Source organism: Urocitellus parryii, chromosome 5 (assembly GCF_045843805.1).
Source record: "Urocitellus parryii isolate mUroPar1 chromosome 5, mUroPar1.hap1, whole genome shotgun sequence".
Lineage (NCBI taxonomy): Eukaryota > Metazoa > Chordata > Mammalia > Rodentia > Sciuridae > Urocitellus > Urocitellus parryii.
In genome coordinates this window covers 23,736,850-23,754,473 of record NC_135535.1, presented here as the reverse complement: position 1 = coordinate 23,754,473, position 17,624 = coordinate 23,736,850, and the positions used below count along the sequence as shown (strand labels likewise).

Genomic DNA, 17,624 nt, shown 5'->3' with positions numbered 1-17,624 from the left:
GCTTCTCTTTCACAACTGGGAATAGATCTGTTCATCCCATTTCAATTAATATAAACATCAGTGGGGATATAGCTCAATGGTAGAGCTCCTTCCTAGCATGTGCAAGCCCTGGGTTCTATGCCCAGTACAGCCAAAAAAACCACAAAAAAACACAAAAAAGTAAATATCAATAACATGAAAACTGTTTTGAAAATGGCAGCAAAAGAGAGGAGAATCGTTTATTTAAAAACACACAGAAATATAATTAGACCAAGAGATTAAAGAGGAAATTGCTTCTGTGAAATGAAACAAGCCACGGTAATCAGAGAATGGGACAGATCTGGAGAGTTCCATTCAATTAAAAAAGATGTAATCAAAATTAGGCATTTAGAAGTTTCAAATAATACTGTTGATACCAAAGGAAATCAGAAGACATTTTCAATGTGAAAATGGAAAATTTGGGAAATTTGAAAGGCTGAATGTGGAAGGTCCAACCTAATAATTATAGATATTCCAAAAGGGAAAACAGACTAAGTGGCTTAGAAGCATTGAACAGTAGCATAATAAAAGACCAGAGGATGGAGATGGAGCAGTATAACTGAGTTTGAAACAAAGGTAATGATTTCAATTGTCAAAGCTGAGCCAATGTTTTAGGTTGTTCTTCACCAAGTCAGGGAATATAGGAAGAGGTGCGGATGCAACACCTTGATTTCCACATTGGATAGTAGTATAAAGATATACTACTATCTATTTATATGCCTAACAAGTTCTAGTACACAGAAATTTTCTGTCTTTTTCAATATGAAAAAATATGCAACTTCATTTTTCCAAATTTCATGATTTAAGTTCAATTCTGTAATATGTATAAAATTTATTTTGGTATGGGGACTTGAATTAACTTCAGTTTTCCCCAGTTTATCAGTTATTCTGGTAATATTGAAAGAATAATCCTCTTTATTTGGAGGTGGTGGTAGTGCTGTGATTGAACCCAGGGTCTCATGAATGCTAAGCACTCTGTCATTGAGCTACATCCCATTCCTTTTTATTTTATTTTGTGGTAGGGTCTCTCTAAGGTGAGTGGGTTGGCCTTGAGTTTGTGATTCACCTGCCCTAAAGTAGGAAAGACATAGAAGATATACATAATATAATTAATAAGATTAATTTAATATGTTTAGCCAATGGAGACTAAACACTTTGAAGCACCCTCAAAATGAGAAACCCTTAGTATCAAATGCACCCAAAGACAGAGACAATTCTTCAGCTTTGGAAACTTCTATTAAAAAGCAAGAATAAAAATAAGTGAACTTTTGTCAAAGTCAAGAAACTAGAGGGACTAGGGATGTAGCTTAAGTGGTATTACACTTGTCTAGCTTATTTGGGTTTAATCCCAAACAAGAGAAATTAGATATGCAATAAAACAAATCTAAGAGAATGAAAAAATTTAAAAATTGAAATTAATTATAAATTGGTTTTAAGACAGTCCAGTTGATAACTGCTAAAGCTGTTTCTTTAAGAATATGAATGTATTAAGTAAATATCTTGGCAGCATATTAAGACTAAGAGAAAAACAAATAATCCAAGGAGAAAATAAATGTAAATTTGAAAGTGGCTAAATGAAAATGATAATAGTATGTACAATTTAATATTAATAAATTTAAAAATCTAGTCAAAAGTGATGATTATTTGGAAAAAATGTGTCAGAATTGAGTGAAACAGTAAACATTTTTGGCTACTTCAAAATATTTTAGGGTAATTCTTTTGTATTTTAAAGATATGAATAATTTTTTTCACATAAAGCTATTTCAAAACATGGGTATTAAGTTTTCTATTAAATTGAGTCCAGCAGGCTCTGATAACAGAGCTTTATAAAAAGAGGATAGAAAACAGAAAACAATGAAACAATCTTACCTGGTAGTATTTAGAAGCAAAAGTCCAAAATAAAAGACTAGCATGTAAGTTGAGTAGTGAAAATGTAGATTTTATTCTCAGTGCAAATAGAGTAGGAAATTTGCAAATATAATTATCACTGGTAAACAAGGAGCCTCTAGGAGATGCTAAAAAGTAACATGGTGAAATTCAACAATGGTTTCTGGCAAATTAGGATTAGAAGAAATTTTTTAATTAATTTTTAAAAATTGGTTATACATGACAGTAAAATGCATTTATGCACTTTGACATATCATACATAGATGGGATATAATTTCTCTATTTTCTGAGTGTACATGTTGCAGAATTATATTGGTCATGTAGTCACATATATACATAAAGTAATAATGTCTGTTTCATTCTACTATCTTTCCTATCCCCAAATCCCATCCCATTCCCTTCCATCACTTCTTTATACCTAATCTATGGTAACGCTGTACGTCTAGAAGAATGATTTCTGTTAAAATATGCTCTGTAACATGGAAATGTATTATTCTTTCTGTCATTTGACACTGGTTTTAAAGTTATTGCAAGTATGTTAAAAAATAGAAATTAGAATTAGTACTTTCATGATTATCACATCACAGGGTGTTAAAAAAATGTTGTAGATTGAATTCCACAGTGAAGTTATTGTTTGCAAATAATTATTTTTTTGGCTTCAGGATAATTAATAGAAAACCGTTACAACTAATAATAGAATTTTATGAGATGTTTAGGTGCAAAAATCAATAGCTTTCCTATAACAACTAGAAGGTGTAATAGAAAAATGATCTCATTTCTAAGGAGTACATGCTTAACTTTATCAGGAATTATGAAGGTACTTACACTAACATAAAGGAGACCAAACATCTCTACTAAAACATAATAATTATTAAAAAGACTTGAATAAGTGAAGAGATAGTACATTACTTGGTTGGCAGACAGAATATTGCTGAAAATTTAAAGATTCCTGTTATCTTCAAATTAACTCGTTGGTTTGATGCAATTCCAATAAAATTCCAAGCAGAAGAATCTAGAATGGGTTGGAATAATGAAAATTATTTGAAAAGTGAACAAAGAAGGAGGATTTGTACTGTCAGATAAAGTGTAACAGAGTTGTGCTTGTGAAATAATAGGCAGAGAGCCACTGAGACTTTTTTGTTAGAAATAGTATTAATATAAGTAATCAAAACAATCGATAAGCCATGAAATAAAAGATCACTAGTGTGATTACATGAAAGTTGCAAAATACAACTTATCAAAACACCATAAACAATTCAAAAAGCTATCAGTCAGAACTCCACAGAGCTGTGAAGAGGTCAAGGAATATCATTTGATGTCCTCAATGGATGAAGGTAGCAGAACATGGGCTGGGGGCATGGTGGTAGATGTAGAGCTGGTTGGTAAGACTGTAGCCTAAATGTATGCACCTTTAACCTCCCCTCTTTCTCATTTCTTTCTGGAATAACATAACAACCATCAAGTATTCAGTGGTGTGGGAGAGGGAGGACATAAAAAAGAGATGTGGTTGGTAAATGGCAGACAACCAGTATTAGGATGAAGTTGCAGAGGATGAGTACCTAAATTCTCGGTAATCATTGGTCCAAGCATTCTAAAACATTTTCCAGAATGGATGTGAACTAACTGGGAGATTCATGGGATTTCTGCAACTGGACTGGAGTTCCAATCAATCACAGGATCCATAACCATCTTCATAAAAATTAAAGTCGAGAGGCCAGCTTCTACCAGGACCAAGATGGAATTGGATCATACACTATATTTCAACCCCTTGAACTAGCTATTCAGACCCATCCAGTCATTTAATAACTTTGTATTGATGTGTCTCCACCTTTTATTCAGTTTAAGTTTTGGGATCCCATTTATCATGTTATGGAAGGATGCTGTACCTGGCAAGTACTTGCAAAAGGAAGAGAACTTCCATAAAAATATATAAATTTCAGGAATGTTAGTATCAATAGAAGTATAATGAGAGACTTAACAGTAGTTGGAGAGTGGAATCCACTGGAGAAAATAAGCTTAAGAACTCCTGTAGATGCTTGGGGATGGGAGAAAGTCCAACAGCTATCTGAAATGCTTAACTTCTGTTGGTATTTAGAAAGTGATAGTGGCTGGGAACTTGCACAGGATGGAACAAAAAAATATTGAAATCTTTTGGAACACTGATAGTTTGTCTGTGGTCACATTTTTGTCTCAGTTATAAAGAGAAGTGTCCATGTTACTTTATTTTCAGTCCAATTCCGTTCTACCACATTGTGCTTTCCACTCTTCCTTTTCTTATAGACACATCAGGTCTCATTGCATGTATTTACATTTTCCTCTTTTGAGAGGCCATTTATTCTTGACGAACAGAGATCACTGTCTAATTATGCATGGGACACAAGCAGTTTGGGATAACCTTCTTGAATAATTTTAATAACAACATGCTTTAAATATTTATTACTTTGGGGTAATTTTGCAAATTTTTAAAGAGCTTTTTGACTGACTGTCTTTTTTTTTTTTTGTATTAGGAGGAATGAATCCCTAATTGGACAAAGAAGAATAAAATATAGGGACAATTTTGCTTATAAAAAGGCAAATGTACCTTCAAAGAAGTTTAAAGCTGTAGTACTAGAGATTGGAAGAGTAAGTTTCTTTTGAGTTGTGAATTTTAATTAATTGATGAAACTAATTAAGAGATTACATATCTAAAGATGATTAACTATATTTTAACTTATTATAATATGAGACAGAAATACCAACAAGCATAATTTTATAATTCCATACTACATTGTAAATTATTCAGTTATCATTTAGATATTTTTATAATAACATTTCTATTGGAGTACTTTTGTTAATTTTGATAGTAATTTTAATTGAAAGATATAATGAAACCACCCTGTTTCAATGTCAAGATATAATCATTAAAGTATGAATAAATTATTCTTTTGTGTTCAAAGTTTAAATTTAATATGTAACATGTTTATTATTTCCTTAAGAATACAGATGTATCATCAAGGAAAAGAAACATTAAAAAGGAAACTCTAAGAGATTTTTATTCAAAAAATCCAAATATTTTGGAAATTCCAGAAAACGAAAGGTATTAACTAATTAATTAATTCAATAAATGTTTATTTGATTTTGCTCTGAGTTGGGCATAATTTTGGGTACTAAGGATACACTGGTGAACCAAACAATAAAATCACTGTCCTCAAGGTGCTTACTTTAATGAAAAATACATAGTAGTCAAGTAAACACACAAGTAAATAAGACAGTTTAAAATTTTACTATAAATTTTATAAAGTAAATGAAACAGATGATATATTATAGAGTAATTGGCTATGAATAATTGGTGGCAGCAATAATGTAGATGTGGGGTCAGGAGATCAAATATAAATTACTTTTAATTATCAGAGGACCTGATAATTTTTTTTTTAAATTTTAACTGACACATAAAATTTTACATATTTATGGGGTAACAGTACAGTAATTCAATACATGTATACAATGTATGATGACCATATCAGTGAAACTAGTATTTATATCTCAAACATTTATCATTTCTGTACTGGGAACTTTTAGTTATTTTAAAACATATCATAAATTATCATAGACTACTATTATCCTATTGTGTTATATCAAACACTTAATCCAATTCCTCCTATCTAGTTGTATTGTATAATGACCAAATCAGTGAAATACATTTACATCTCAAACATTTATCATTTCTGTACTGGGAACCTTTAGTTATTTTGAAACATATCATAAATTATCATAGACTATTGTTATCCTATTGTATTATATAGAACACTTAATCCAATTCCTCCTATCTAGTTGTATTTTGGGATCTATTGTTCAATCCCTTTCTCTGTATTTTTCCTCTCTCATACACTTGGAGTCTCTAGTAACCACAGTTATACTCTCTCCTTTGAGATCAACGTTTCCCCCCCCAGCTTCCTCAAATAAGTGAGAACATGCAGATTTTGTCTTTCTGGGTCTAGCTTATTTAATTTAACTTAATGTACTACAATTCCATCCATGATATCACAAATGACAAGATTTCATTATTGTTAAATGGCTGAATAATATTCCACTGTATATATGTACCACATTTTCTTTATCTATTCGTGCATGGATGGACATGTAGGTTGATTCTCTATCTTGGCTATTATGAATAGTGCTGCAATAAATATGAGAGTGCAGGTATCTTTTTAATATAATAACTTCATTTCTTTGGAGTTAGTTAGTTAGTGAGTGAGATTAGTTAGTTAGTTAGTTAGTTAGTTAGTGAGATTGCAAGATCACATGTTAATCAGCATTTTTGTTGCTGGGACCAAAATATTTGACATGAACAACCTAGAGGAGGAAGACTTTAGTTTGAACTCCTAGTTTCAGAGGAGTAATCCATGATTCACTGACTCATGGCAGGAAAGCTTCTCAGCTCATGGCAACCAGTGGAGGGAGATCAAGGGAGGTGGGGGAGGAGGCAGAAAGAGAGAGGCGCCATGGACAGATAACAGTCTAGGCTGTGCTTCTGGTGACCACTCTCCTTAGCCATGCCCAGTTTGCCAACAGTTACCAGCCAGTAGTCCATTCAGACATCAATCCAACAAATGAATTAATCCACTGACAAGGCCACAGCTCTCATAATCCAGTCATTCACCTTTGATCATTCCTGCATTATCTACACATGAGCTTTGGGGGGAATATGAAAGATTCAAACAACAACAATGTGGCATTTGTATTTTTTATTTTCGAGGAACTGCCATACAATGTGCCATTGTGGCTATATCCGTGACCTAATGTTCTGATTATCAAACTTACCATGGCAAAATGTTCAGCTGCTATTTCTATGAATATGTATTTATGATTCTTATAATTCTTTATACATCTCACCTTCATTTATATAATGTCTTTTACTGTTTAGTGATTTTAATCTTAATTCGCACCACAGAGATATTAATAGAGCCCCTTCTACTATTCTTTTGTTTGCATTTGCCTATTATTTTCTTGATAATTCCTTCATTCTCTTTATTTATATTATGACATATTATAAATGTCTGTGTTTATTGAGTATTCTATTCTGTTGTCACTATCAACTTTGTCCTTTAGCAAGTATTCATGTAGATAGCTTGGAGCTCTCTTTTCTGTTCTGTTACTCTAGTTATCTACTTTTAAGTTAATATCACACCATCATAATTACATTGGCTTTAAATTAAATCTTGCTGTATGATAGAAAGTCTCTCTAGCTTGTTCTTTTCCTTCATGTAAATCTTGGATAATCTTTTACAAAATAGGATGGCTTGTCAAATATTACAAAATTCTATTGTGATTTTGATAAGGATAGAATTGAATAGATACACTGGTTTAGGAAGTTGTTTTTTTTTTTTTTTTGAGCCTATCTCAATATTGTAATTTTAGTCTCAATCTCAATATTGAGTCTATCTACTAATAGATAGACCACGGTCTTAGGTATTATAATTCCTTTTAATAAATTTACATTTCTATGATTTCCCCCTAAAGGTATTAAACATCTTTTGCCAGCTACATCAAGGAGTGTTTTTGTGAAATTAGTATATACAGTGTTTTAAAATTACATTTTGAATTCTCCTAGTCTTTGTATAGTAATAATAGAACTTCGATGCATACCCACTAAACAACTTGATAATTTATTCATAGATACAGGTTTTTGTGTGGACTGTCATGCTGTGAACAGATAATGAAAGTTTTGCTTATTTCTTTCTAAAACTCAAGCCTCTTTTTTCTCTTGTCTAACATGTAGACTAAGACCTCAATATTAAATAATTTGTGATAATGAACTTACTTATTGTAACATGCATTTAAAAATACTTATTATTTTCAGATAATACCTAGTTATTAAGAAATTTACCCCATCTCTCCTTCACTTAGTTTGTAAGGGTAACTATATAACTTTAATACAGTGTCACAACTAAGAAATTGATGTTAGTATAATCCAATGACCTTATTGAGATTACAGCAGTTTTTATGCATGCGCGTGCATGGGTGTTTGTGTGTGTGAGTATGGGTTTAGTTCTCTGCAATTTGTAGGACTTAGATGACCATCCCCATAGTGATAGATCCAGTTGTTGGAATCTCCTAAATGTTAAGAAATGTCAGGTGATAGAAGGAGAAACATTCTGCATTCTCTGTGGGCTGACAGTTAGTTCCCAGCCAAGCTCCCTGGAGTCTGTCAGTTCTGTGCCAAGATACCTGCAGGAAGCCTGTCTCCTCACCCATTCCCTGAACTAGCTCACCCTCAGTGGTGGGAAAGATGCAGCTAATTGTCTCAGCTCATCTTAGGATTTTGAGGAGATTGGCCTCCTCATATAAGGACATGAGTAATCTTTATTTTGGAAATGGTATTTTTAATTTTCACAATACTTATTAAAACAATTCATCTTTGTTGGGAAACCATTAGCATATCACTAAAAAAAAAAAAAAAAGCAAAGCACAACAAAAAGCACCAGAAACCTGGAATTAAAAGGAAGTAATCAACAAAATCCCAAACACTTAGAACTGAGGGGTAATGTAAAACATGCTTGCCCAAAGGAAGCTTCTCTGCATCCTTTCTTCTTCACATGGCTGCATCTCTGCTGCAAGTGCGTGTCTGCCTTCCTGCCTGCCTGCCTTTCCTCTCTCCTCTTTATCTTCTAATTCCTTTAATCTTCAGATTCAGAATGCTATCTGTGTAAGAGAGCAGAGTACTTGAACTTACCTGTTGGCATCTGTTTTTCTTCTTCTTTTTCTTCTCTCCCTTCTCTAATATAAATCAGGTAGAATGGTTCAGGCCAGTGAGGGAGCAACTCTACCCATGGTACCAAATAAATGGATAAAAGTGTTTTGAAGAAATGAGGTTATGCTCTGCATAACTACTCTAAAAAAAAGTAGTTAGGCTACTTTGAGTTTTGATAGGAATTACTTTTTAACTACTGGTTAAAAATTGAATTTTTTTCTGGAGCATATTGAATGTGCATATATGAAGTTATTTAATCTATATTTGTCTGATATTTTAGTTCCTCTGCAAGTCTAGTGTTAGACAAAAATTTGCTCAATTGTTTTTCCTTAAAGACCAATACAGAGAAGTGATTTTCTCATTTAATATTGAAGTTAGTTGATGAATGTGAACATTATATCATAATTTATTTGTCTTATCCCAGTGGGCATTTGGTTATGAAAGAAAAGCTCTGGTTGAGCTGAAACATGGCGGGGGGGGAGGCAGGGAGTTGAAGGCACTCTGTGGTCTCTTTGTCCCTAGTGTTTATCTCTGTGCCTTCCTTTCTACCGTATTTCACATTTTTACCACTGAGCAAATGATAAATAAGCCAGAAACTTTTGCATAAGGGCAGTCAAGTGACTTCTTGATGTATTTTGTACAAATTGGAATCATTATTCTTTATTAAGGGTTTGGAAGTTTTTGTATAATTCCAAAGCTGCTTTCTCCCTTGGCAGAAATAAGAGACCTGATGTTAGAAAAATAGCACAACGATACCTGATGATTCACATGAATCCTCTAATATTAGATTATATTAAAAGAAAAAGGTTTCATCAAATAGTTCTTGAAGAGATGCCCTGGAGAGCTCAGATGAACCTGTATCTGGCAATCACATGCTACAACCTGCTTTTACAAAAGCTAGGAGAGTGCACGAAGACGAAACCTGGCATTTCACACACAATGGTCAGGTATAGTATGTTATCAGTCAGTTGTACTTTTTTAGTCTCATGAACATGGATTGTGTTTCTATATTCAAGCCTTCAATATTTATAACAATAGGCTTACAGAATATCTTGATACTGGCCATTGGTGCATTTCTTACATTTTTTTTTAAATCTCAGAATCTATTCTGTCAAACAGGTGCTGTGCTAATTTGCATATATCTTGAATTTGTTTGTTGGTATAGTTTTCAGGGCAAGGCTAATTCCAAGAGAAATTTAGCATGAATTGTATTATAAGTGTATGTATTAGCAGACACTAAACAGATCTTGATTTCATTTAGAGGTATATTTGAAGCCTCTATAAATAGAGATCTTATTTTCTCATATGATGTAAGCTTTTCTATAGCTATTTCAACAGACATTTCTGAGCTCTAATTGAATGTCTTCAGCTAAGCGCTGTGAAAGATAAAAATTGAAGATAGATATGTAACAAGGAAGATAAAAATTGAAGATAGATATATAACAAGGAAGATAAAAATTGAAGATAGATATGTAACACCATTAGAAAGGTGATACAGAGTCAATCATTCATTAAAAAAAAAAACAACTTGTTGATTACCTGTTAGCTACAAAGCACTGAGTTAGGTGCAATGAACATACAAAGATGAATAGGATGCAAAAGTTAGAGTTGGTAGAGTTATCATAAACATTCTCAATAATTGCAATCAATGGTAGAATGTCAAGTACATATGAAGTCTTTGTTATAATAGGCTTTACTCTAGCTGGACCTAACAGCAAAGGTTTCATGGAAGGGACAAGCAGTCCTGGTCTTGTTGGATAAGCAGGTTTAGAAGTGTGCAGATGGTGGATAGTTGTGAGGATGTGCAGAGGTGATAGTTGGAAGAGCGAAGGTCAGAGTCTGGGTAGGACACATAGGATGTGTCCAAATAGTCTGATTAGAATCTAGGGCATATGAGAGGAGTGGTGTGCAGTAATTAGAGAAGTAAGTGGGTACCAGATCATGGAGAATTTTCCATTTCTGATAAATCTGAGTTTTACTTTATATACACAAAGAGATTATTGAGGGTTTTTGAACAGGACTGTCATAAAAAATTTCTTTGGCAGCAATATATCAAATAGATTGGAGAGAGGAAAGACTGAAGACAGGGATATGAATTAAGAGGGTATTTATTTCAATAATTCAATGAAGAAAAAAATGTAGGTCGAAATTCACAGTGAACTTGATTCTGGTGTCAGTTTCTCCAGTATTTTGGTTAAAAATCACAAAAACATCTGTGGATAGATCCCTTTCCTATGTGGACCAGATCTGCATTCAAGAAGCAGTTAACTCACTAAGTGACCTATTCTTGGGGCCAGGCCAGGGAAAGGATTGGCTTCCTTACTATTCTGTGGACATGGAGAAATCTTGGAGCTTCCAATCACCATTTAACCATGATCACTTGATGGTACAATAACACAAAGATCAAATTTGTGTCAGAGTAACTTGCTGATAACTTTCATTTTATTAAAGCTGTTAATGTATACTCAGTGTTAAATTAATTACTCAATTGTACATTTTATTTTATTTTTTACAATCCTTTTTAATTTGTTCTTTTTAGATATACATGACGGTAGAGTGTATTGTGACATACATACATGGAGTATAACTTATTCTAATTAGAATACCAATCTTGTGGTTATATATGATGTGGTGTTTCACTGGTAGTGTGTTCATTTACTGTTTAAATTTTATTTTTAAAAAGAAATAACAGTGGTTATGAACACTCTGCTCTATATAGTAGGCCTCTTCACTGAATTGTGTTAAAATTAGGTGGCTTTAAGGTGACAAAAATTATTGTTTCAGCACTCATAGAGTGTAGATCTTTCATCTCCATCTTTAACGGCACTTTTAGGGAAATAGATAATGATGTTAAAATTCCCAATGTCAAGATTATATTGTATAATTTTAAAAATGAAATGGTAAAATGTTTGATTTTTGTTAAGTGTTAAAATATTTTATGATATAAAATATGAGAGCACTCAAAATATTTAAAAGGTAAAAATAGATTTTATTTGACAGATTTCATTCCATGTTGCTTAAATTGTTTCTTAATGTGATTTTTTTCCCTTTGCAGTTTCCGATCATGTGATCCTAATATGTTCTCACTGTATAATTCAGGAACAGTATTGCCAACGGCAAAACTGACTCTGGAAAATTATAAAACAATGCTTGATTTCCTACTTACAGCTAAAAGAAGAAAGGCCAACTTACCATCAGGTAAAATAAATATGTTGACTTACTATTGAATGACTCTATAGTTGTGTACATGCCAGATTCCAAAAACCCAGCAATTTAGTTCAGTTGTTAAATTTAGTTCAGTTGTTAAATTTTCCAAAACCCCAGCAATTTAGTTCAGTTGATATTTTAATAGGACATTTTGTTTGCTCTGTTAAAAAATTCTATATTTTAGCTAGGTGTGGTGGTGCACACCTGTAATCCCAGTGGATCAGGAAGCTGATGCAGGAGTATTGCTAGTTCAAAGCCCATCCTCAGCAACTTAACAAGAGCCTATCTCTAAATAAACTGTAAAAAGGGACTAGGGGTGTGTCTCAGTGGTTATGCACTCTTGGATTCAATCCCTGGTACCAAAAAATAAAAAAAAAAGAGAAAAGTTTTGCATTTTATGGTATCACCATATATACCTGGACATACCTATTTATTATTACAACCTAAAGCAGTTTGACTATTCAATAAATGTAATGTTCTTTTGTTAAGCATAGGTAGGCTTTGGTGGTTGAAGATAGATGAAGACTTGCTATCAGGTATAGTATTTTAGTGGAAATAACTTTCTAAACAAATTCCAACAGACACACTGATATAAGTAAACACAAAAATGGTCATAATAGCTGATTTTGTGCTCAAGGTAGTGCATGCTGCCCTAGGATCTCCAACTAGCACTTTCTGTGAAAGCTCACTCTCAGATGAATGTGACAGTATTCTGATGGCAGGACCATGAAACGTTGTTTTCTGCTCAGGTGTCAGGGCTCTGAGAGGTGGAGACATACTGGTGAACAGGTCTTTAGATCTGCGTGCTGTACTGGTGACTATTGTCTGCCAAATTTAAGTGACATTTTTATCACTTTCTTGCACAGATACTAGAGCAAGCCTACACACTATTCCTAACCAATAATCTAACTTATTTACTAGCCATTTCACAAACAAAAGTTAATTCTTTTCTTTTTTCTTGTTTTGGCACCAGGGATTAAACCCAGGGGTGCTTAGCCACTGAGCCACATCACCAGCACTTTTTATATTACATTTTATTTTTTTAATATTTATTTTTTAGTTGTAGTTGGACATAATACCTTTATTTTATTTATTTATTTTTATGTGGTGCCGAGGATTGAACCCAGGGCATCACATGTGCAAGGCGAGTGCTCTACCACTGAGTCACAACCCCTGCCTTTATATTTTATTTTGAGACAAGTCTTGCTAAGTTGCTTAGGGCCTTGCTAAGTTGCTGATGCTGGCTTTTCACTAGCGATCCTCCTGCCTCATGATTACAGGTATGAGATTACAGGCATGAGACACTGTCAAAAGTTATTTCTAGTAATTTTTTTCTTTTATAAACCATTTACATAGATTTTTTCACAATGGCATTTCAAGTGCAATGCAGCTTATTGCTGATTGGGGTCCTTGGTATGCTAGTTAACTGTCCAAGTAGTGTCTACTCATGTTGAGGTACTTGGCATACTTTCTAGTTGCTTCAAGGGTGCAGCTTAGTTTTAACTGGTACCTGTACATATAATGTGTGTATTGAAATATTTGAAAATAAATCCCATAATATGGAATATGAGTTTTGTATATAGATAATATATGTAGCTTCCTGAGCTTTTTTGTTTTGTTTTGTTTGTTTGTTTTTAAACTGGCACCCTGCCTACAACCCACCATGAAATTGTCAAGATATTTTGCTATTAAGACATTATCTAGTGGGGCTGGGGTTGTGGCTCAGCGATAGAGCACTTGCCTGACATGTGCAAGGCCCTGGGTTCGACCTCAGCACCACATATACATAAATAAAGGTATTGTGTCTAACTACCACTAAAAAATTAAAAAAAGACATTATATAGTGCAGATTGGAAGAGAAGGTTTGTGGCAGAAGCAGTGTTCCTGTTTTGATCCTGCACTAGTGGGCTGAGTTGCTGCACTCCCAAACTCAGGGAGCTGCTACTCACTTGCTAGTGTATGTGTCCTGGAGATGGCCTGCTTGGAATTTAACAAACAGTGGGATCCTATCATTTTCCTTCTAAAACATAGTTCATTTCTACCTCTGTTCCCTTTATCCTCATCTTTGCCTGAATTATTGTTCTCTGTATTTTTCCAACTTATCCCATTCTTTAAAACCTAAGAACTTTCTGCTCTGGAAATTTCCCCTGGTTCTTTTTTGTCCTGGCCAGTCCCATCATTTTTTCAAGTTTAACAAGCATTTATTTCCTCGAATTACTTATTTGATGCTTATTTCCTACTGTGTTTTCCAGAACTGATGTCTATGTTTTAAATCATATTTTATTTTTGCACTATAGATGCTGAAGAATTTTCTACATTTGTGAATTCCAAAGCTAGTGAAGATAATATGTCCAAGACACAACCAGTTTATGAATTGGACTCTCAATCAGCTCTTAGTGTCAGAGAAAAGGACCGAGCACATTTGGAACTGGATTCTTTTATGAGAATCTTTTTATATTGCAGGAGAGCCATGGTAATGTGATCCTTTTCATTTACTAAGGTAGTGGGTATAAATTGTAGCTTATAAATTCAGGCCAGTAAGATATATTGTATTTATTTATATAATATACATAATTTTAGCTTTGATGAGACCTCTTCCTCCTAAGCAACTTTTGAGGTTTGCCTGCTAAGGCACTGAAGTCTTACGCACTGTCAAATTGTCAGGAAGAGAAAGTATGTTCCTTTAGTCATGTGTTGCCCATCCACCCACAGCCTAGGTGGCCTTCATGAAGTTCCTGGGGCTGTGTATACACCTCTCCACTGGTTTCATGCACAGGTGAGACCTGAGATCCTCTTGTGATGCCATAGGCTTCTCTCTGGGGAGTACCATAGCCCTCTTTCTTTTCTCTAGAACAAAGGAAGGTCTTTCTAGGCTATAGAAAGTCTTGCCCCTACCCCAACCTCCTTCTTCTGTTCCCTTGTGTCTTCTCTTTTCTTCCTTTTAAATATTGTGTGATAAATTGTTAAACTCAGAATCAGAATTACTAGTTATAAAAAAACAGCTTGCTTTTCATCATAGCATGAAGAGTATATGCTTCAAACCTTCCAAGAGGTGAAGGGACTCTTTCCTGTCTAGTCAAGGAAAGAACACTGAAGTTTCCATATTCTCTATGGAGTGGAGAGTGATTTTACAAAATGCAAAGTAAACCCAAATCATTTCCCTTTGACCATGAGCATCAAATTTTATCTTCCTTTCCACAAACTTCAGGGCCTTCAAAGAGCCAAGCCCTGCTCACCTTGTATAACTCACTTCTTCTTATTTCTGCTCTTATTTAGCATACTCCTGCCTTCATGGTTCTGAACAATGACATTAAACTTTTTTTATCTTTAGTCCTTATTTTCACCCTCCATCCTTGGTGCTTGCTGTTCCCAGAGCCTCAAATACTCTCCTCCTACCAATAAAAGCCCTACCAGTATAACCTTCATGTGACTTGTGACTTGTTCAACTCACCATTCAGGTCCCCTCTCAAATATCACACTTCCTCATAGAGGACCTCTTTCCTGACCACCTTGTCTCAAGTAACATGTCCTCTCGCATCTTAGCAGGTCCCTACCTACTTCTCTTTATAAAGCATATTATTCCCTGAAATAATATTTTGTCTACTTTTCTAGTTGGTCTTCTCTAATAAGTTTAGGAAACATAAGGGGAGATCCAGTTACCCTTGCTCTACTTCTTTATTCCCAGATCCTAGAACAATGGGATTTTTGGATTCAGTCCATTCACATGCATCTCCTCCTTCCACACTTAGTAGATTCATGACTAGGCAAGTAACCCCCATGCTTCTATTTCCTCATTGTGTAGAGTACTAGTGTAAACCTATTTTAGGAATTGTGAGAACTAAACCAGGTAGTGCATACAAATATCTTATCACAGTATCTAGCATATGAGAAGCACATAACAAATGCACTTAGTTATTTTTGACATGTAAGATTTGTAGAAAGGTAAAGTTTTTCAGAGGACTATAACTTTTGAAACTTTAGAGTCTTTTGGACATTGTGTTTGTCTTAGGTTCTTGCTCATCGTGGTGGCTATTGGACTCTGCTTCAGAACTGCTGTCGGGCCTTTTGGAACTTTACTCAGGAGCTGCAAATACTTCTTAAACAGGCAGTAGATCTTTATAAAACATTTCCTGTTAGCCAGGATGCTTTCCTCTGTATCTCAGTTTTACCATTCTATTTGGGAGCAGAATTACTTATTGACATGTTAATACATCTACAAAATATTGATTCTGTAAAGGTAAGAGCATTTGGGAAATTTTTTAAAATTGTATTTTCAATTTAAAATATCTTTTGCCATGCAGTTTTTTATAATCCAAATTGATATTTTTCTTGAGTTCCCATTGATTTGTCTGTATTTCATTGCTTCTCAGTATTATTTTGCTCACAATAACTTGAATTAATATCAATGAAAAATATTTTAGCTTAAAAATTCTGTTTGTTTGAAGGGAAGGGAAAGTAACATTAACTGAGCTCTAGCTCCTACATAAACTAATCTTACTGTATTTAATCAATATATAAATCTTTTGACAGATAGAAAGGAAATGGATTCCATGAGAGATAACATTGCTCATTAGTTGACCTTTTCCACTGCTTTACCTGTTCCTGTTTTGTTATTCCAGGTCCATTAGAATTTGCAGTTTTAAAGAGTCTAGCACACTGTGTTTTAAATTACGGAAATAAAATAGAAACAATGCGAATATATAAGAGATAACCAAAATGTATTGAGAATTAATAAGTATATAAACACATTGAGCTGTGAGGTTTATGATGTTTCAGGAGCAAAATATATAACAACAATAGCAAAAAAGACAGAGAGGGTAAATAAAATTAATATTTAAATTTTGCATACTTCATATAAAGTGGTATGATATTATGCAAAATGTGATCAGTTAAGGATACATGCAATGATCTTCAGAGTAACTACCCAGAAGAGATATAGGTAAAAAGTCCATAAAGTAAAAAGCAAGACTAAGTAATAGTTAATGAACTTAAAAGAAAGAAGGAGGGCTGGGGTTGTGGCTCAGCAATAGAGTGCTTGCCTAGCAAGTGGGAGGCCCTGGGTTCGATTCTCAGCACCACATAAAAATAAATAAATAAAAATAAAGGCATTATGTACAACTAAAAGAAATAAATATTAAAAAGAAAGAAAGAAGGAGCCAAGGAATCAAAAACACATGCAACAAATGGAAAACAAATAGCAAATATTAAAACTAATTCAATACTATCAATAACAAATACAAAGTGGCTAAACACCCCAATTAAAAGGCAGAGATTATCTGACAGATAAAAAAGAAAGAAATATGTTCTTATCTATAGGTGAAGTACTCTGAATAGCAAGAAACAGATTGAAAATAAAAGTATGGAAAAAGATATACTATGAAAACAGCAAATGTGAAAATGTAGAATAAAATGTAAGAAAAAGGTGACACTGGAATAGGCAAGCATATTTTTTATAAGACCCCTTAAAAGTACAAGAAACAAAAACAAAAATAGAGAAATGGGATTCTATCAAACCAAAAAGCTTCTGCAAAGCAAAGGAAATAAAAAGCAGAGTTAAAAGAACCTATGAAGTGGGAGAAAATATTTGCAAACTGTATGTCTGATAAGAATTATATGAAACTCAAGCAACTCAATAGTATATAAAACGTTTGGAGGTACCTCAAGAATTAACCACCATGTAATCACCATATGATCCAGCAATCCAACTACTATATATATATCCAAAGGAAATAAAATCAGTGTATCAAAGAGACATCTGCACTCCCATGTTTATTGTAGCACT

General features: G+C 33.7%; 1 protein-coding gene across 1 annotated transcript in view; it reads left to right on the top strand.

The window, feature by feature from the left end:
• Cfap54 (cilia and flagella associated protein 54) overlaps positions 1 to 17,624 on the top strand; it is a 311,291-nt gene that overhangs the window by 97,557 nt on the left and 196,110 nt on the right. The window contains exons 31-36 of the mRNA XM_077799225.1: positions 4,413 to 4,527; positions 4,881 to 4,981; positions 9,352 to 9,582; positions 11,691 to 11,833; positions 14,140 to 14,315; positions 15,852 to 16,079. Coding sequence (XP_077655351.1) covers positions 4,413 to 4,527; positions 4,881 to 4,981; positions 9,352 to 9,582; positions 11,691 to 11,833; positions 14,140 to 14,315; positions 15,852 to 16,079 — 994 coding nt within the window. The remainder of the gene's footprint in view (positions 1 to 4,412; positions 4,528 to 4,880; positions 4,982 to 9,351; positions 9,583 to 11,690; positions 11,834 to 14,139; positions 14,316 to 15,851; positions 16,080 to 17,624) is intronic.